The sequence below is a fragment of the Melopsittacus undulatus genome, chromosome 1 (assembly GCF_012275295.1).
Source record: "Melopsittacus undulatus isolate bMelUnd1 chromosome 1, bMelUnd1.mat.Z, whole genome shotgun sequence".
Taxonomy (NCBI): domain Eukaryota; kingdom Metazoa; phylum Chordata; class Aves; order Psittaciformes; family Psittaculidae; genus Melopsittacus; species Melopsittacus undulatus.
In genome coordinates, this window is record NC_047527.1 from 131,133,558 (window position 1) to 131,155,639 (window position 22,082).

Genomic DNA, 22,082 nt, shown 5'->3' on the forward strand with positions numbered 1-22,082 from the left:
AGAGCAAATTATTGTAGTGCTGGTTATGGTTCAGTGAGTATACTTGAACCCCTGAGGGGCTTAAAGGCATAGTCTTATTTCTAGCTCAAACAGTAAAAAAATCCTACGTTTTCAGGAAAGAAGGTTTTGTATTGTAAGTAGCTGGATTTCATAAGTTTTTGTGGTAGAAGTTGTGTCAGGGTAGTAGTATCCAATTCCAGAAGCAGCCTTATTGCCCAGTCCAAAACCAGTGTCACTTGGTGGCTGGCCTGTTTATATGAGAACTATTTCTTAAACTAGAAAAGTGAGGAATAGCTATTTTAGCAAGGCTTCATTTTAGCTATGTCTATACTTCTCAGAGGTCTGTGGAAGGTAGTGCAGCAACAACCAGAAGAGTTAAGTTGTAGCTTGAAGACCTGATGAAAGCTTTGGTCTTTCTCTCTTGAAATTTGTAGTGCTAGAACCTGTCTTCTATCTAGGAAACAGTGGACACATGCAGGCTGCATGAAGTAATGATAACGTTTCTGTGTTGTCTCAGCAGAGAATTTGAACTTGTGCTAATGTGAGTAAACCAGAATGCTAACCAAGCAAAAAATATGTTTTTTCTATCTGAAAGGTCTTAATGAGGAAGTATGTGTCTTCAAGTATCTAATAGGTTTCTTGTTACCTGGCTTGCTCCTTCAGTGCTACCTGAACTGGGTACCTGAAAGGATCAAGATCAGCTAGTGGTTTTGTACCTCTTAATAAGCCAAATGGGTGAACTTTTGAAGTTTTTTCTTCTAAGAAATTACCAGTGTGGTCTTTTTGGTGTTTTGTTTTGGTACTATTACGTATTAAAACGGACTTAGTTATCCTTTTACTGGTTTCAGCATTGTAACATTAGGTTCTTTGGAGAGAGAGGCCTTGCTTCCTGTGGTTAGCTCTGTGACTTGTGCATAACAGCTTGTATGTTCAGAATGTGTTCTGTTTGTATTGGCTGTGTTATCTTGAACCTTTCCTAGAAAGAAAGGGTGTGGGAAGAGAAGTTGTTCTGCTCATCCCTATTCAGTAAGGTGTTTGTTAAAGGTGGTGTGGTTTTTCACCTTGGCAGTGAAAACAGTGATGGTGTTTAAACAAACAATCTACCATGTGACTAACGGCATAGGGATGTATTTTTACTCAAGTCATTAATGCCTAATTGCAGTTTTTTGAAAGCACTCCTCCTTCTTCCCACCAGGGTTTCAGATATATGGCTCAGTCCATGCCTGAAGTCGTTGCTGTGACTTAGTTTATGCTTCTCATGTGAAGAGCTGGTAGTGATTAATCCTGGAATACTAAAGCGTAAGATGGTGAGGGGGTACTTTGAACAATTTGGTGCTCTCTAAAACACAAAGTAAAGCAATAGTTTTGTTTTTGTTTTTTTTTTAATTGCCTTTTGAATGTTGTTGTCTGTGTGATCCTTTTTGACTAAACAAATTGCTCAAAATTGTTTAAATACACTTAGAAATGTCTTACATACAGGAATCTTTCCAGCTGCTTGTATGCAGACTGGTTTTGCATGTGTGTGCATGTGCTCAGCTGCTGCTTGGAGGATCAAACACGCTCTTCAAATGTACCTTTGATACCTGTGCTGCTCTTTGCCAGGCAGCAGTAAAACCAACCCCTTTCTAGGAACTTGGAAGCAGCCAAACCAGAACTCTGGCACATACTACAGACATTTGTCAAGGTAGTTCGTAAGGACCAGTCAGGAACTGTTACCAGAGGGCAGTAGCAGATAAAATTTAAGATCATGGGAGGCTAGAGAAAGTCAAAATAAGAAAATGGCCTTTGCTTTCTGTCCTTGCTATCTTAGCTATGTAGAAAAATGATTATTAATAGGAGATACAAATAGACTAAATGCAGTGTTCTTGTTCTTCTCAGTCTGAGACAATACCTCAGGTGTGTTTTAAAAATGTGCAACCAAATAAATTGTTTTTAACTGTGATTTCTGAAAATTCAAATAATTCCAAGGAAGAAATAGAATATTCTAGTGTTCTCTAAAGTTCATTCATTATATTCTTAAATTCTACTTGCTCTCCCTGCGAGGTAAAGAAGCTCCTTAAATGATTCAAATGCTTGAGTATCTTTAAGTTTGATAATTTCATAGTCATTATTTGTACTTACAGCTTTACAGTGCAAATTTAGTCTGGAGAGATTAAAGAGTTAGTTTAATCTCTGCTTGCAAGACCTTAAACTCCTCATTCCCTCCCACCCACCCTTTTCAAGGATAATATTCCACTGTGCCAGATTGCCCATATTGCCACCAGAAAATTGCTTGGACCACTTCTTATAAAATCAAAGGTCAACTCCGTGGCTTGGTGGCAGCTGGGAAACTAATGATTTAATGCTGCTTTGACCTTTGGCTTCCTGGTCCGTTTGAATCTGACCCAATGTTTTAATTTTCCAATACTGCTGGGCAGTTGGCTTTTGTCTGTTTCCAGATGTAACTTGCATATTGAGGCCTGTTACTAAAGTGAAAACAAAACAACAAAACATTTCGGCCTACAAGGGGAAGGAAAAGTAACAGTGCCTAATTTTTTAATGCTAAAAAGTACAGCTGCACAGTGAGACTGATTCTTCTACAGTGAACAAGTTCAGGTTTAGAGTAACAAAATGTGAATATTTGTCCAGCGTTTACACCTAGAAGTATTTTAATGGTAGTCTTGCTGAAATGCTGCCTTTTTTTACAGATCTGTAAGAAGTAACAGTAAAACCGGTAGCTCTTTCCCCTTCTGCCCTCAGTCTCTCCAAATCAGTATTTCTTTTTTATTGGAATAAAAGTCAATGTTTGATCTGATACTGGGTAATGTCAGAAAAATAACGAGTTCTTGAAAAAACGTATGCATGCTGTTGGTGGAGAAATAGACATGAATTGAGATGGAAAGCAGGGGTGACTTTGCTTTTAGTGTGATTAGGAAGTTGCAACACTTGATCAAGAGTGCTTTGTGATGGATTTTTTGTGTGTGTGTGTTTATACAAGGTGAATATTGCATTAGGTTTTTGCAATACCGGTAATTTTGCAACCATTACCGGTATGGTTTGAATTTGCTATTAATGGTGTGATAATGGTGGAGAAAGCACCCTAAGATAGTTGGCCTTTTCTTAATGAAAAGACTGCTGATTGCTTGGAAAGATTCCCATTGAGTACTGATGCATGTGGAAACTGCTCTTTGCCTGAAAGTGCAAATCTCTTGGTTTGTCCTCCACAAGTACCAATCCAGTCGATTCCTGCCTGAACTACTCTGCAGCTCTCAAAGGTCACCTCAGAACTGGGCTTGTGTGCCAGAGGTTAGTTTTGCAGAGCAGATGGGCTCCTAAAACTTTTATGGTCTTCAGTCAAATCACCTCAAGCTGTAATCTCATTAAATCTTAAGTGAATCAGTGGGTCTGGTTATTACTTGAAAGCAGTGTTACAGGAAGCGATGTTCCTGATGCAGTACGTCTGTCTTGGTAGTAAGATACCAGAGGTACTTGCCTGTGTGTGGCTCAAAGCTGCTGTTACTTTGATAGCGAAGGTGGTATGTGGGGTGCAGCAAGTTAACCTTTTGGTACAGGACAAAGGTAGAAATGTAGCTTTTCCTGATGTCTTTCTGTTAACATAAGGAGTTTTTATTCTCCCTTGCACTTTTGATCATACATTTCCATTAACTGTGCTGTAAAAAATTGTAAACCACTTCTATCTTACAATAAATTTAACCTAAATATTCATTTAGGAAATTAGCAGAGTATGTAGCACAGTGCTGAAAGAACTGCATGACAGCACTGTCATAAAGCCTGGCCTTCCTCTTTAATTCAGCATAATTGTCCTTGTTTCTGTGCTGGAAAACATTACATGGAAGAATATTCTAGAGTCAGGCAGGTAGCTTCCTTGTAAGTCTTTTACCAAGCAGAGTTGACTCAATAGGTCAGTTGTCGTGTTCTTTGAAATCTGGTTAAGCATGTTTTGTTCTTCTGCCTGGATTGCAGAAAATCCTCTTTTTAGAGAGAATAAATCTAATCTGTGACCTCCTCAAACTTTATCATAAGCAGGTGGGGGACATGTAGGACTAGTTTGGCAATACATAAAAAATTAACGATCATGGCTTAACATGCAAGATGTGTGTGTACACAAGAGTGTTCATAAAAACTTCTTGCTGGTTGTGCAGATAATAAAACTTCTTCTGCCTTCCCTACCTGCTTCCTCCTTTGGGAGTGGGAGAGAACCATACCTTATGTAAACCCAGCCTTCTGGTTAATTGGGTACCTAAACTGCAATTAAAACTCCTCTGCCAGTGCTTGTCAGAAATGTCGTATTACATAGGTGTTCATGGTGTCCTTTTACTGCAAGAATGGTCTCTTCCTTATAATTCTATTATATGACAAGATAGGGCAGATTTTATCATAAAATATGTGGTTTTTTTTCTTTAAAATAAGGCTAGTGTATGTTTTTCTTTTCAAGAACTGGGCATTTAACCTTCTTAGCCATCCCTTCTTTCTTCCTTTAGTAAAGTGTCATACTTAACTCTTCCCTCTAGGTCAACTTGGATAGCTTTTCTTTCCTTCACTGATGATTGAGCAAGCTTTTAATATTTGCATTTATCCTGATTTAAAGCTCAAACAAGGCTACAGTTAAAGGTTAGGGTAAGGCTAACTTGCCTGAACAATACAGAAGCAATCTAAAGGCTAGTATTAGTGGAAGGCTTGCTGCTATTTTTCAATAGCAAGATCAAGGCTGGTGTTTTCACTGAAGGATTCAAATTATTTAAGCATTTTCAAATTTTAAAAGGTCCTTGAAATATCACTGACCCCTGTGACAGGGTGGCACTGAAGCTCTATGGTTCGGTTAGACCAAACCTATAATACTCCATAACAGGATTTATTTGGTGGCTGTATGAATGCATACACTATGTACTTGACCCATTGGAGCCCCATGGAATGGGTCAAAAATAAAGTGTGTATATCAATTGTAACTTAAACCTTGAATGGAATAGAAGATTGTTCTCTCCCTTAACTGAACACACTTCCTAATAATGTCTATGGCACAATGGCAGGTGCAGTGATTAGTGTTTCTCATTGTCACATAGGAAATCTGCCCTGCAGTTTGAAGCAGTGGTAATTCTGTTTTCCTTCAATTTTCATTTAATCAGATGTTCGTCCTGGAGTGTCTGTCTCTTCCCACCTCTCCCAAATTAAAAAGAGAAACATTCTTACACTGTTTCCATGAGGGAAAGTGCTCTTGTAGTTGGATGTTATGCAGCACTTAAATCTGTGATAGAAAGGTGGGAAAGTGGGGGGGGGGTGAATGTAAAAAAAAAAAAAAACCAAACAAAAAACAAAAACCCAAAACAGCTAGGGATAAATGAAGAATACTTAAATTGTCCATCAGGATTTGTCTTTTCAGATGGAAATAAAAGTAGCCTCTCATTTTGTGTTAATGGCTTGTAAACCTTAGTTTCTGTTGTTCTTGCTGTCCTATAGTGATAGAGAAAACATTATTCTGAGTAAACACTTCTGACTTCCTGGAATAGATCTCCTTATTATATATATATATTTTTATGATTTACAGTATCTTCTTGGCAGTAACTGCAGAGCTGTATCATTATATGATAGATGGACAAGCATTTACTCATTCACTCACAAGGGATTAAAGAATAACCTGCAGTAGTGTTTGTTATATGATTATTGAAATGCCCTGTGGCTGTTAAGACAGCTAGGTCTGCCAAAACAAACATTAAATACTAGAGTTCAGTTGAAAGTAATAGTGCACTAGCACCCATAGGATAATACTTTCATGAGGAGTCTTTTCATAAAATGGTTGTATAATCCTCCTTGAAATTATGAGGAATTGTAACAAGCATATTAATCTGCCCCATTTAGTCTGGCATTTTACTGCAAGCAGCAAAGCTTTGATCCTTGAGGACAACATTGCTTCTCTGAGTAAGATACTCCAGTTATGTGCCAAGTCCTATGCTGGGAGCAGATAATGATTATTTTTCATGTGGATGGTACAGTTTGATATCTGAGTAACCCTAATATAGCATGTATATATACACTTTGTGTATGTATGTGTCTATACATATATATACTTGTATATATGTGTATATATGCTTGTATATATACTGGTATCTATACTCATATATGTATTTATACACTTGTATGTATACTTTGGAGCAAACTGATTTTTTTTTTCATTCAATGCAATGTAAATTTGGTTTTGCTTAATTAAGATTCTTCATTTATGAGGAAATCCCAGCTGAAACCTCAACATGTTGTAATTTTTCTTCCTGCTCTGAAACGTACTTTGGCTAATAAAACTTTTACATGTGCATATTTTTTAGTGCGTGAGTATTTGAGAGGATGGTGATAGAGAGGGAGAGCCTGAATGCTTTTAGGAAAGATACCTTCTAGGTGTTCATGTTAGCCATTTGGGGTTTCAGTGAAGAGAAGGTCCTTTAAAGTCAGTCCTTATTCTATAAAGACTTGGTATGTTGGTATATAGCTGTTTTAAGAGTAGTTTTTGGGACAGAGTAAGGCAAAGAGGAGCAAGGAAAGCAGAGTACAGAGTAGGCCAATTCACTGCTGCCTTTATGCTTTCTGTGAAACCTGTCCTTCATAAGCAGTAACTAAAAACATTGCAGTATAAAACACTAGGAATGGATTTATATGTCAGTTTTCCCAGACAGCCATCTTGCCTGTATTTCCTAATAAAAGGCTATAGGTGGTCATATTCACTTTGACCTGAGTTTGATGTGCATATGGCACTAGCGGTAACTGGATTTGTTTAATAGGCATGGATTGTTTCACAATCGAAGGAAAAAATTTAACAGCTCCTGCTGTGGGGGTTTAGTACCATGGCTGTTCGTGTTACAGCTTTCCTCTGCAGACAGAAGAGGTGCAAGGCAGAAATGTGAGGGAGAGCAGAACTGTGCTATGCTTATCAGACATCCAGGCTGCAGTAGTAGCCAGTGCCCCATGTTGGGATGGTGGTGCAGGAGCAAAGGAGAGAAGAATGTCGCTTTCTTTCCCCTGTGCTGGTTGTCTCACGTGTTTGGCCAACTAGGCAGTTATCCACAGAGAAAATAGTATAGAATGGTTTAAGTTGGAAGGGACCTAAAAGCTCATCTAGTTCCAACCCCCCTATCATAGACAGGGACACCTTCCACTAGACCTTATTGCTCTGAACCCCATCCAAGCCTGGCTTTGCATGTGAGGAGGGAGCAATTCCTTCCTGTAATATTCCAGGTGATTAACTTATGCCCTAATGCATAAATTTCTGGTCTTGTTTTACTCCACATAGTTTTAACTGCCATAGGATCACTGTGATTGATTGTAAATTTAATCTGATAGAGGCATTTCATTTATATGTAAGAATCTTCAGTCTTGCCACAAGGATTCATTGCAAGCAGCCCAGTCCCTTTAGTAATTGCTATCTCTGTAGAGTTATTAGCTTGCATAATACTAGGTAAAATCTCTGCTGAAGAACTGATACTGGAAATGGGGGAGAAACAGTGTCTTGTATACAAGTATGTGTGGACTGATCTTGCCTACCAACCTATTACTCAAACTGGAATTACCAGAGTCTAGTGGTGGTGGTGTTGGATATCTGAATTGCTTCATTTTGCTAAATGTATGTCAACAACCCTCTTTGTTACAAGGGCTTTCAGATTTCTTAGTGTGAAAGTGGATATATTTTTGCTTTCACCCTAGCACAAATCCTTGTTAAAAAAAAACAAAACAAACAACAAAACATAGACGTGTTTTTAATTCCATAAGAGATTATGTAATTTCACTAAAATGGTTTTAAACAAATAGTTGGTACAGAGACAAACCTCTCCTGAGTATGCACTTGAAGATAAAAATTAAAGATGTTGAGCTACCTCATCCTTGTGGTTTTAAGTTAATGGTACTTACATATAAAAATGGCTTTATTTGAAATTCTTTACTTTCTGAGCACTGTTTTTTATTAGTTGTTTTGACTCTGTATTCTTATGCTCTTTCCCTGTGATTGACAGGCCACACAAGGTGGAACAGCCAGAGTATAAAGCTACAGAGTGGGCTCAGAATTCATAATCGCTTCATTTTCTGGTATTCTCCAGCTACTGCATTTTGAGTTGCAGGTTAATTTCATGTGGTAGTTCAGCTGTGGGAGTTTTCAAATATGTGCTTTCAGTCTTTTTCCTTGTAGCAGGCAATTACTAGATGATGTAATTGAAGTGCTGCACTGTGTGAAAGAATAAGCACAAACTCGTGTTCTAAAGAATACTTTTCTGAAACAGGCTTTCTAATACTGCTGAAAACAACAAAACGCCCAAACAACCAAAATCCCACCAACCCCAATCCCCCCTCCGCTCCCAAAAAAGGTGTAGAACCTACTGCAAAGGTAAAATAGGTAAAGCCATAGTTTCTTGGATAAATGTGTTCTTTCTCCTCATACTCTGTTTTTTCCTAACAGTTGAGCCTGATAGGCTTTCTGTTCCCCTAGAAGAGCCCTCTAAAAATGTTAATGGGAAACAGTTGCACCAGAACAAATTTTCTTAGGTAGTGGTGGCTTGACTGCAGACTAGCTCTATAAGAAAATGAATCCTACAAAGATCTGTTTGTTCTGAGATCAAGAAAACTCAGGCAAACTGCATGCAGCCCATCTGCTTAAGATGAGGTTTCACAATTGGCTTTTCCTCATTGTGGCCCTTGAGTGAAATCTGCAAGCTTGAGTTGTTTGTTTCCTCTTCCCACTCCCCCCCATCAAATAAAGAATAAGGTTTGTCTCCAGTATATTAAGAGACAAAAACATTTTCTAGCTATTTGTTTGCAGGGCATATAATAGCATCCTTGCTGTCAGCTATCCATGTGAAGGACCCTTCGGAGGTAATGTTCACTGCAGTGATGTAGGAACAGCGTGGAGTTGAGGAATACAAGTTTTTGAGAGAGGCAAGGGCTGTACTGGTAGTCACAGAGCAGGATGCAGGAGCCATGCATGTATGCTAACTCCTAGTTTAATTCCTTCTGTGCACAGAATGAAAAAACTTCAAAAAACTTCAAAAGCTCTAATGCTGAACTGTGCAGGAAATGGGAAAATAAATATTATGTAAGGAGTTTGTAGAGATGTTGAACTTGGTTCTGTCTAAAAAGCAAAATGCCACGTGCGATAGCAAAGTAATTGTCAACACATTATGAGTTACTGCGTGACTGAAACCATGGCCAAGCTTTGGCTGAGAACTATAAGCACTAACTTTCCAAGAGTTGGAGAGTTAGGGAGGCTCAGTGAAGGATTTGCAGGGAGTCACACTAGTGACTTGGACAGATGAACAGCTTGTACAGCTGTGTCCTGATGCACTCTTAACTAATGTCTGCTTCCACAGCAGGCTGTTAGCTGCTTGCTTGAACTGTTGAATATTTAGGTCCACCCACTGTCCCCTGTGCCAAGACCACCCTGCTGCTGCTCGTGTCATGTTGATTTGGCACAGAAGCTGCATTTAAACAGGTAATGAGTTGCATGTTGAAACACAGGCTGGTCTCCCTTATTGAAAAGTCTGTGAAGAGCTGACTTACCACTGGCTGAGTTATTTACTAGCTACTCATACTATTTCTTTTTTCCATAGATTGGCTACTTTACCTGCTTCACTGCTGAAGCAGATATTGTGACTTTTAAAAAACAAATGAAATGCAGGTTTTTCTTACCCCAAACAATTTATTTAACAGAAAGATGTGAAATGGGTTTACCATTATGCAGTAATGGAATGGTAGCCCACAGTGGGATAATTATACCTGTACCACCTCAGTATTAGTGTTGGAAAAATATTAAGCTTTGCTTTACCTATTTAGGAAGAACCTGAGTGATGTGTGTAAGGTGGATGTAAGATGTTCTTTCCAGTCCATCAGTAATTGGAATCTCTGAGGTAGTGTGATACATCAGCTGGCCGTGTTACATTGCACCCAAGAGCTTACAGAAAGCTATGTGATGAGATGGGCAAAGTGCAGGTGGGTGGTGTAGTGCTCCCTCTGTATTTAGGGAATGAACATGGAGCACCACAGCTGGCAGATGCTGCTGAGACTTGAGATGCTCCAGCTCGAGGCTGGTGGCTATAAGCAGGAGCTACAGTCCTCACGTGAAGTTTTAACTATAAGATCTTAATTCAAAACACAAAGACTGTGATTTTATAGTATGCTGCAGCCAGCAGATCCTTAACCAGCTTTGTCAAAGGTGTGACTTCCTGTCTCCTAGCCCATTTGCAGCCTCTTTGTGCACCATTACAGTGATGATACAGAGTGAAGTGGATCTTGATTGTCTCTTGTAGCCCAAGTCCTTTTGAATTTGAAAACGCTCTTTGTATTGGCAAAGACAATTTAAATGCCCGCTGCTCCACTCTTAGCTGACTGGTAATACCCACTGGGTTTTCTAAACTCTTAATGAATCTGTATCTTCCAAAGCCTCTTTGCTCTTAGCTGGTTGATTTGACTGACCCAGTCACCACTCTCTAAAACATGCTGCTGTTTTTACTGGCTTTGTAATATCATAGCAGGACTGAAAAAGGTAAACAACAAGAATGTTAAGAGTGTGGTAGTCTCTTTGGTTTAACAGCCTGTTTAGTGTATCTAAATCAATGTGGGTTGGATACACTTCTGGTTAGAATTTGAGGTGAATACTATCAATGAGAAGATTTACACTAATTCCAGCTGTGAGGCTGGTGAAGTACCAGAGCTGAACCATGTGGCTTAGTGCTGAAGCTCAGCTGGTATTTAATATACTTGTCATCAGATGTCTCTATGTCTTTAGTTGTGGGTTCTTCCTCCCTTGTGCTGGGTCTGCTGTGGTTCTGATCCCACAGTCAGCTGATAGAAAACAGTTTATTAAAAAACGAATATTCTGCTGTCTACAGAGATCCCTAAATTTCTTCAGTGAGATTGGAGGATCAGCAGCAAAGAGGGGAGGAAAGGAGGAAGGCAAGAGGCATAGGGCTTCCTTGTAGAGTGCTTGTCAGTTTAACTGTGGAGTGAAATGATAGCCTTGAGCTGTGTGTGGTTTCACACTGGGAGTGATGCTGGTTAGATTGGGGTTTTATTAGTGAGATTCCTCTCCATCGTATGCTGGGCCAGGAAATACCTGTATGGCCGAGAAACTGGAGCAAGGAACAGAACCCACTGGAGCATTTGGGGGAAGAGTGTTAACACTGGTGCTAGGAAAAAATGCACATGAAATTACAGCTTTATTTCCTTAAAATGGACTTGCGCAAGTATTAATCATCTGTTAGCTGGGCTTTGTTATTTTTATGGACTAAGGAAATAAAGCTAAACTTAACAGAAGTGCTGAATTATTATCTTGCACTTGAACTTATAAATGGACCCAGCTGTATCTCTGTTCATCCAGGTAGAAAAGGAAGGTAATAAATAGCGAGCTAGCTTGAACTAATCCCACTTGGTACAACTTTCTGTGCATATATTGTATGCCTTGTGTAGTATGGGGCTGTAATTCAAGGTGCCTATATTCTTGTGGAAATTTTAGTAGAATATTGTCCTGAATTTGAGAATTAATTCTTGTCTGCTGTGGAGACCTGGAGTTGGTGTATCATTTCCCATTACATGCAGCAAAGAAAATTGGTGTTAAGCCAGTCTTTTCTACACCAGAGCATTAAGTCAAAATATAGTTTCTAAGGGTAATTTGATGATTAATGGGTATACAGAAACACTAGGGTTTTAATGCTTCAGGTATGCTGGCAAATAGCCGGTAGTTCTGATGTGTATCACACTGCTTGCTTATATCTTCAGTCTTTAGCATTTAAATTTAAAAAGTGTTACCAGTGCAGAAGTGAAGGTTCTTAAAATGCTGCTCTGATTGTGGTATGAATCAAGGTAATTGTCATTAATTGCTATTAAAATGGAAACTAATTACCAGCTTCCTGCAGAGTAAAAAGTATTAGTGCTTTCCACTCTAAAACTTGTAATGCTTATCTACACCAAACTTTGAGTCATCCTAGGTGGTATATTTATATGCTGTTCAAATTAAAAATTGCTCTGTGTGATGCAGGGAAGCAGCTTTTTGGAGGGGGAAGGGGAAGGGGCCACAGTGCTGAGGGAAGAGGACCAAAACCCATAGGAAAATTAGTTTATACTAAATTCATAGACCTCTAAGTCTTACACTAAACATTACACACTACCCAACAAAGCCACTGTTTGAGTTATTGTCAAGGGAACTAGATAATAAAACGCCTTTGATTATGGCAAACTTTAGATTGTAAGTAAGTATGATACTTTTATTTTTGGTCATAAACTAAGTTAACTTACAAACGCCATACTGAAACTTTTGCAGAAGTAGAAACCAAGAGGCTACTGTTTTGTCTGTAAACCTTTTGTAATTGTTGAGTACAGGGTGGCTTTTAGAGCATCAGACTCGTATTTTAAAATAATGGGACCTTATGTGGGTGCTGCCTTGTGCAAATTCTTAACTGTAGCCTTAGATAAAAATCATTGCAAGACACTGAAATGTGACAGAAAACAAATGCTTAAATGTGGCTAGATTCCACATGCATTGACAACTTCAGTCTTATATGCTCTTAAATATGCTCTGAAATTAAAGAAAACAAGTGTTTACAAGCTGGGAGGAACACGGCAGAGTACTGGTGAGAGAAAAATTGTTTAAACACAGGTTAAGGCTAAGCCTCCTTAGATGCTGTTTCTGCTGAATTCTTCCCTGTCATGGTGCCTGCTGCATTCCATTGCTTTTGTCTGGGCTTGGTATTTGGGATATTTTGGTGTGAAAGCTGGAGGGGGGGGCGTGGGGGGGGGTGGTGGAGAGACACGCTGGAAGCTGGTCAGCAGTAAGGAGAGGAGCGCTGGTGTGGGAATTGTGGAGTGGGGTCAGGGTTTAACTTTAGTGGCCATTCATCAGATGATGATTGATTGCTGTGCAGTCCCGGGGGACGTTTAACAGCATCTCCGCCCATCCCCCTGCCCTCTTTGAAAGCAGATGGACCAAAAAAGAGAGAGAACGACACCCAGGAATTCCTGCTGTTGTAAAATGTTTTTACGGTGCACTGTACAGCCTTTCCTGAAGCAATCACATTTATGGCCTTGCTGTTGTATTTCTTGGGCTGCTGTGGCTGTAAAAGATGAATAGCCCTCTAATATGGTTCACTGATTCTGTTTAAATTGAAGTAGGCTCCCTTTATTGTTTTGTGTCTAAAATTGTATGCCACCAATTCAGGAAATATTTCCTGTTTGGGAAATAATCAACCCATAGCTGATTTATTTTAAAATAAATCACTTTTAACTATCTCAAACTAAATCCCCCCCCCCCCCCCCCCCCCCCCGCTTCTGACTTCTGAATTTTTTTCATTTAATTTGGGTGGAAAGTCCAAATTACTAATTAATATGGTGAAGCAGTTCTTTAAAGCAAAGCAAAACATGCACACAAAACTAATCACACACAGCAAAAAGACCTACTACTGAAACTGATTATGAATCTTTTTTCCCTTACTAGGCATTTAACAGAATAGGTATTGGAAAGGCAACAGCTTTTATCTTTAACATTTATATTATTTTAAAAAACCAAACAACTGAAACTATCAAGTTTTATTTTTATAAAAACCAATGAAAGCCCACAAAACCCCTTTCAAACAGTTGTCTATTTTAAAATGAAAAATAAAATTTGTATTTTTACTTTAAACCAATTGGATTTTTACGTTAATTACTACAAAAAGAATCAATTCGCAAAATGCAGTTTACACAATTCTGAATTTCTTTTGAAATGTGTAATCTGTGTCTGCTTTCTTCTCTCTTTCCTTTCTGCATATCAGAATATTTGTGTAGTTTGGAAAAAACGGCATGTTTGGTTTTCCCTTAAAACCAGGTTTTTGTACTTGGGAAAATGGTAAAATAGTTTTATTTACAGCTTGATGGATCTTTTGACTATTATCTCTGCCTCTTCAGATATGGGGGAGGAGGGGGGGAATGTTAGGACTCTCCTTAAAGTACTGTGTGGTGTTTTTAAGCTGATGGCTGTTATGCAAGGGTTAGTGTTAAATTATTCCTTCCCACTACCCGTGCACATTTCAAGACCAGCCTTGTTATTTGTCATATAATTAGCATAGAAGGAGCAATATGTTGCTGTATTAACAGCGCAACTGAAATGCTTTGCTTTTAGGTACACAGTGCATGAAGTCTGAATTGAAAAACATACTCGGGTATTGTCCTACTTAGGTTGTTGGTATGAATTTTTTGCAGGGGGTGCTTGTTGGTGGCCAGGAGTGGGGATGCGTTTGGGTTATTTTCTCCCCCTTCTATTTAGAAGCAGGCATAGAAACTTAATCTAGCAGTACGTGACCTTTGTGGCCATGACCTAGGACTGGTGTGTGAGTAGGCTTGAGCTTTAACAATAAATGCCTGGTTGTGGTTGCAAGCACAGGCAAGCTGGATGCTGTGCTCCAAGCTCCATTAGCCCGACTGGCACAAATAAAAACCCCCCTTTGCTGTTGCACCCTGCACAGCTGGGCTCTTTCCATTTTAATTCTATAGGAGTGTGGCCTCATTGCTGCGTAGAGCTGATGTACAGCCTGTTGGGTGCTCCTGACAGTGAGTTTGTAAAATCAACCCCAAGAGGAGGATTCCCCTTGTACCTCTGCCAAGTTTGAGGTTTCTGTTGTATCTTTGTATCCAGAAAGGAGTTTCTTGGGATCTGCTAGTTCATCTTGAAGCTGGCTGACTCTTAACATCTCTTCTGGTGGGTAGCTTCCTTCCCCACTGAGAGCAGTAGGGATTATGCATTTGTGCTTCCTCTTGTGTGCATTTAAGGGTAACCATTTTGAGTAACAGTGTAGTGATGGAGATCAGTCCATCACTCTCTACTTTTTTCACTCAAGTTTAACTCTTGCTCTCAGATTTAAGTCTAGGTTGTTCTCAGATTTAAGTCTAGGTTGTTTTCATCATTTTGTTTACTAAGAAACAATTATCAATTGCTCTATAGTATTTAAAACAAGGCTTTCCCCTGCTATGTCCTATGTAAGTGGCATATTTCTGAAATGAGATTATGGCTCTTGTCTTTCTTCATTTTAAATTCACGAGTGATATTTTCCACCACGTTGTGGTGGGTGGCAGTAGGCAACTGAATAGCTAAGTTTCTCTTCGGTTTGAACAGCTGGATGACTCCTTTACCACTGGATGATGTTACCTCACAGGAGTGCCTGAGTGACAGGACTGATCTGTGGTGTCTTACAGAGCTTTTGCTTCTGGTATACTCCAAAATGGAGGACTGACAATAGATTTAACTTCCTTCTGGCCTTCTGTTCATATGATCACCACTTTCAGCTGCTTCTGCTTGATTGAGGCCCCAGATCCCTGCTGTATGTTTTTAAAGTATATCAGATTCTTATGACTTAACTTGATACCCTGTCTTGGTTTTCATCCTCTCTTAACTTCTCAGTTGTTTAAGTGGAGTAATTCAGCAACATGTAATAAACATTCCCTTTAATTTCAACAGTGAAATTACAGAACTGCATGAGCAAGTGAACATTATAGAGATTTAGACAACCACAGTGTAAAGACAGGGAACCCTCTAGTTGAGGAAGATTATGCAGTTGCATAATGAATTTCAGAGCCAAGGCAGCTTTCTACTCACAAAAGATGGAAGATGTTAGACACTGCTTGAACAGAAGCAAAACATAAGTTTGCTTCAGTTTCCCTATTTTGCATTTTACTAAAGCTTTTCCCCATGCATGCACGAACACACACATATCCCTTGAGAAATTAAGCCATGTACCACTTCAGCTGTTGTTTATAGGAGCTTAACATGTCACTTTCTGCAGCACAGGCAATCTGAGGGAATCACCTGTCCTAGCCTCCTCCCCCTTGCTTTTGAGGGAGAAGGGAGAAGGGGATGTTATGCACCATATCATGAACTGTTAGCTGGAATTGGGAGTGGCTGGATGACAGCTGTGAGAAAACAGGCATATCATACACTTGTCCAAGCTTTGTTCTACTCTTACTCCTTTCTATGAGGTAGATTTCAAATAGCTGGTGATGGGGAAACTGTAGCAGGAAACATTGTTTGCCATTTTGTAGTGGAGTTTTGACTCTTCCATGGCAACACAGATTTTCTAACATGCCACTCTAACTGAAATAGTGTATGTAATGAAGAGCAAGACTTGAGATTTAAAGCTTTCTTGTGTTGAAGTGTTGTATTCCTTGCATCTTTGAAAATAAAACAGCTGGTTTCAGCTTGCCTCTAAGAAAACACACTTCCATGGAAATGTTATTTCTGTCTGCTGCTTCCCTCTACTGGATGGAATGGGAACAGTTATGGCTGAATGGATCCAGCTTCCTAGGCTAACATCTTGGTGTAAGACTTCTACTGTGATTTGAATACAGGGTTTTTAAGTGCTTTGTGTATAGAATGGGGGTTTAGTGGTTACCCAAAGTTGGCTGTAGCTTTCAAATGCTCTGATAGACATGCTAATGCCAGTCTTGTTTTCCAGTTCTCACATCTCCTGAGTATCACTAGTATAGGAACATGTAATTGAAAAGGGTTTTTTTTGCTTTGTTGTTGGAAGTGGCAAGAGGGCTCTTGCCCAGTATTGTCACTGTCCTGAGCAAATAAGATATTTGCATATTTTGAAAACGTAAAGGATGGGTTTTGGCTACATAATTTGTTTTCCCCCTTCTATGGGGTGGCATGCTGTAGCTACAGTTTTCCAGTGTGTTGGTTGTTAAATGACCCACTTAAGAGAATGTGGTGGTTGTGTATGCAGGAAAAGTCTTCACCTGAAACTTGCTATAGATGACATCTCCAATCTGCAAGTGTTGGCAGATGGCTTCCGCTCCTAAGAGGTGCTGATGTAGACACTCTTCCTAGTATTGTATTACACAGAAAACAATGACACTTCCATCTAACTGTTAGAGTATGATTTGGAGATTACTGGGGAGAATAGCTCTTACTCTGTAGAGAGAGTTGCAAAGTTTTTGCCTACTGCCTCTGTCTCCTTTTATAGTTGATCTCTTGGCCTTTTTTACACCCTGACTCTGTTTTCTTCTTAATTTTTCATTAGATAGTAATATAGTTTTTTTTTTTTTTCTTATAGGTACTGCATTTCTACTGTGATACCTGTTCTGTCCCCATATGTCGGGAATGTACCATGGGACGACATGTGGGTCACAGCTTTATCTACCTCCAAGATGCCCTACAGGATTCCAGGACTCTTACCATTCAGCTCCTGGCAGATGCTCAGCAAGGACGACAGGCTATACAAGTAAGATGCTCCCAACGTGAATACTATTTCCCCTTCCTTCTTCCTCCCACAGCTTGTCTGTTACAGGGCAAGGTGTCAAGGCAAAAAGCTCTCTGCTTCTGCTGTCAGTCTTCTCACCCCTTCTGACAGAGGTGGCTGTGGAGTTGAAACTAAAGTGCTGTTATGAGTTTTGCATTCTTGCAGCATAATCCTGTCATGTAAGTCACAATATGAAGCTCTGTACAAATGTGGCTGTATAAAGCATTTTGAAGAAAGTTCTGATCTTGTATAGTAGCGCTAAGTACAGTTTTGGTTTTATGACTGAGAATTTTCAGCTGTCTTTCATGCCTGTACAGCATCTAACACGTTAACTATCTATGGCTCTGGTTACCTCTTCAGTGTTGCCACCAAATATAAAATACTGATTGGCTGTTGGATTAGTGTACAACTTCTAACCTGCCTGTGCAGAGGATCTGGAGCTGCCTCTGTACAAAGATTAATCTGTGCGCACACAGATGCATCCTGTAATTGCTTATTATTGCATTGTAACTCAGCTGTGTTTTATAATGCAAAGGACTGTAAGGAAGGTAGCACAGTGCTTCAAACTACATAAGGAATTTACATAGGGAATGAGCCTGCAGGGATATGCGGATAGTTACTTTTGCTGAGTAATACCTCGTAGTAACTATTATAATCTTGGCAGTAGTTTTGCCTGTATAAAGAGACTTTTGATGGGGAAAGCTTAGTGGGAAGCTTTACTCCACACTACTGCTTTCTAGTTTTGTTAGCCTCAGATGCTGTAGTTTGAAGCTGGAAATTCTGAAACTCAGCACTTCAATGTGATTTAACTAAGATTTTTTATTTTTTTTTGTTTTAGTATGCATTGGTAGAATGTCATGGATAGGAAGTAAACTTGCTTTCTGCATTGGGTTTGCTTTCCTGGTACATGTATGGTACAAATAACACAAAACCCAAACCCAAACTTGTTGTCCATCCATCACTGTTTGTTTCTAGTATATGAGGAATTAGCTTGTTCAGTGAAACAGGGGCAGCTAACTTCTGTCCTTAAGTCTTTGTGCCTGTGGAATGAAATAAGTATTGTGGCAGTCTAGATAGTAAACTGTTGTTGATGTCTCCCTTTAGCCTGTAATGTTTGACTTGTTACATCAGAACAGCAAACACCAAATTTCTGAACCTGGGTGGCTAATTTAAAACTCTGCTTAAAACAGAATCCTACAAACCATAGCTTCTTCTAATATTTGTTTTAAATGGATCATAAGGCTCTTCAGCAGCATCCATACTGAAGCATTTCATGTGCCCCCAAAATGAGCAAGAAGGAAGGGATTATACCTCACTGGTGTTCTGAATTTCTCCAGTTTGTCATAGACAAGGGCTTGGCTGTTAGTAATTAAATTACTGCCTTTGACCTCCAAGACTCTTAATCATCTAACTGTGATTAAATCTTCTAAGAAGGGACTACCTTTTGGAGTAGAAACTAGCAGAATATCATTGAGTACCACTCTGCTACTATTGCATGAATGCTTTTGTGCCTGCCTGCTTCACACTAGGCTTACTTTATTCTTCCTATCCAGTTTTCTTCTGGCTTTCATGTTAGAGGCTCCTGCCACTGGGGTGAGTTGCTTGATCTACAACAGTACAGGTAGGAGGGTGGTACTGGTTATGCTCATGTAATTCAAACAAGCAGCTCAACTGAACTTAGTCTGCAGTTTTGCCCTGGTCTAGCTACAACCCATCCAGGTTAAGAGGCTATCTTGGAGGTGTTAATAAAGCAGCGTGTGTGAAGATCATGAAAAATGAACTATGCTTAAGAACTAAGATATTGTATTAGCTTAGTGAGCTTTTTAATCTGGACCACTGTCTGGAGAAAGGGTGGTGAGTGAGCAGGTTGGTGGTAATCTGTGTGTGCATGTTCACGAATTAGGAAGCCTGTACAGGTAAAGACAGCTACTAAATAATAACAGCAACAATTAGAAGAGCATGTGATGCAGTGAAAAGTGGAGGTGTCTGACTGAAAGGCTGATGCAGTAAGCCTGCTGCATAAGGAAGCTTTCTTGGAGCAGAGCTTTACCTATTCTTGGGCTGTGAAGCAATATATTTATCCTAGGGAGGTGACAGCGTGTCAGCATAAATTTAAAACAAGTTCTAACTATCTTCTAAAATAAAAGGAATTGGCTTCAGTGCTTTTCTTAAAGATGGGAAACAGTCAACAGAGAATTAATGCCAGGACAAGCTGGAATATAAGGAACATGGAGTACTAAGCATTGAAAGTAATATGGTGTAGTAACACTTTTTAGTGGGACTTATTCATACTGCTGTATTAGTAACTCTCTGAAATAGCTGTCTTGACATGAGATGTTGAGGCTGGATGAGGAGGAGTAGTTGTGAATAAAGGGGAAAAGGTGGAATTTGAAGGGTGTTGCAGGAGAGAGGAAGTCAAGCCATGAGTCAACTGGCTGGGGAGAGTATCTGGTTAACTGAAGTTGGAGGTTTTTAGGAAGAACTGTTTATTTAAACTCTTCCTGTGGCTGTGGAGGAAAGATTTGTTTTTCAGAGTAAAAAAAAAAATGCAAACCGTGAGCTGGGATATGTTTCAGCCTCTTGGTCCACGGAAGCCTGATGTAGCCTGTCACTCCTGAAAGTCCAAACCTCGCTTTTCAAAGGAGTTGAAGAGAGGGGCTTGCTTTGTACATCTTCAGCAATGGAGTGCTTCCCCTGCTTCCCTGTGCTGTACTGATCCTGGTCTGGATTGTGTGTTTCCAAGCCTGTTCCTAACACAAGAACTTGTGCTTGTGTGGTGGGGTGGTGAGCTGATGTAGCTGAAAAGGGTAACCTTTCTTTGGTTTTACTTTTTGGCTGGATCAGCGTCCTGGCTGGTTCATTGCAATGCTCCAAGGCCTGTTGATGGTGGCGGGGAATGGAGCAGAAACACTCAACTTTATGGCTTCTAGGACATCTCAGTGGAAAGCTATCCTCCTTGCTGGGATACTTTCCTAGCCTTATCAGAGGCTTGAATTGATTTGCAGGATGTGCAAGCCAAAGCTGACATTGGATTACTGGCATGGGGGCAAGCAGGGTTGCTGGCTTTCTATATGGGGAGCTTGCTCTGCTGCCTTGTTTTACCCCATGAAAGTGCACACCTGGCTGTCTTCCTTAGGAATTTTTTCCAAGGACTGGGCCACATACTGAACGTAAATCTCTTACGATGAAAGATAGATGGCTTCTTCAAAATGTCATCTCCTTAAAATACGTTTATACATGTGTAATTGTATATATGTATATGTGCATGTAATCTAATGCACTTGTGTTAACAGTAAAGCATTGAGTGCTTGTTCCCATTTAGGGTCAATTTCCAGGTGAAGATGTTGAAATACAGATTAACCTGTTCATGTCAGTTGTCTTAAAAGTGGTTTTAGTGGAAAACATTATTTTCTGGATGAGCCTACAGCCATATTTGCTGGGATGCTTGAAAGTGCAGTGCAGGCTTCCACACTTAATACAGTGATATTGGTCATGCACAGTTCATAGAGGGAGCTGCTCTCATCTAACAGCATGAAAGGCTTAGGAGCTGGTAGTAAAGTAGGTCAGCCATTAAGGCAGTGCCTCTTCTCTCACAAATACGAGATATTCTAGGAAAGATGGATAGAGAGGTACTGCAAGAAACTTGGCCAGCCAGAGGTGGAGGCTGATCTGTTGCCTTGAGCCTCTGCCCTTCAGTGGAAGCTTCCCTGTGGGTTGCCATATGGGTCCCTGCTAAAGGGAGGTCAGTACTGGAGAAGGATGGCACAGCTGTGCTGCAAGGGATCGTTCTTGCATTGTCACATTGTGTTAGCTCAACCACCCTTGTGCCTGGCTTTGAAGTCAGGTTTGCAGGCTTGAGAGTCCAAAACAAACCAAAATGGAGTCTGTGCCTCTCTGGATCCAGGATATATATCAGCAGAGCCTGAATTTCTTTGTACTTCTAGTTACTAGTTCTGTAACACATAGTACTGCACTTCTAGTTACTGTTTTGTGTTGTGCTTGAGTTCTATAGCATAACATACGAGCAGCTGGTTATTGGCAAAGATGGATTTGACACTTAACGCTGTCCATACTATTGTTCTGTCTAAAACTGTAGGCAAAAAGTCTGTTCTTACAGTACAAACCAAAGTGGTTGTCAGCTTTTGACAGGAGTTAACTCCTAGCCCTCCCCCTCATCAAAGCTTCTCTTTGAATTCTCTTCATGTGAGAACTCTTCTTCAGGTGATTTTAAGTGGTTTATGTGTTTGGCCTGAAACCTTTAAACTGGTCCAGTTACTATGGAGTTCTGTAGCTGCACCAATATTACTGCAAAGCCACTGTTAAATAAGCCTGTTAATCCTAGTATATTTACTTCAACTATACTTTGTATATGATCTTGCAGTTAATTTTTAAGTATAAGAACATTAGGAAGCTTATATCCCATTCTTGATGCTGGAGAAAGCTGGCTGTTATGTTCTGATTGCTTTATCCTGCTCTGGAACAATCATAAGTAATTCGAAAAGTTCTGGGAAACAAGCCTTTGTTACCATAAGGACCTAAAAACAAATGAGTTAGGGATGGAGCACCTTCCATCTGGTGGACGAAGGCTTACTTGAGAGATATGGAAAGGTTTCCTTAAGCTTTTTGTATTTAGTGTGCTTTTAAAAGCTAGAGAGGAGTTTATCAGAGAATATGTATCTCAAAGGTTTTTTCCTCTAATGAGGATTAACTTTCTCTTAAATTCCTTTAAGTGTAAATTCTCCATAGTGAGGCAGGCAAGTATGCGTTTACAGTTCTTTAGCTGTTTCCTATGGTCCATTCACCCCTAAAATGCTGAAGGATTCATCTGAAGAAAACAAACTTCGCTTTCAAGTT

General features: G+C 39.8%; 1 protein-coding gene across 1 annotated transcript in view; it reads left to right on the plus strand.

Annotated features, from left to right (window-relative positions):
- The window catches only part of TRIM71 (tripartite motif containing 71), a 52,845-nt gene that overhangs the window by 21,962 nt on the left and 8,801 nt on the right, over nt 1-22,082 (plus strand). Inside the window, exon 2 of the mRNA XM_034065669.1 lies at nt 17,043-17,210. Within this exon, the coding sequence (XP_033921560.1) occupies nt 17,043-17,210 (168 nt within the window). The remainder of the gene's footprint in view (nt 1-17,042; nt 17,211-22,082) is intronic.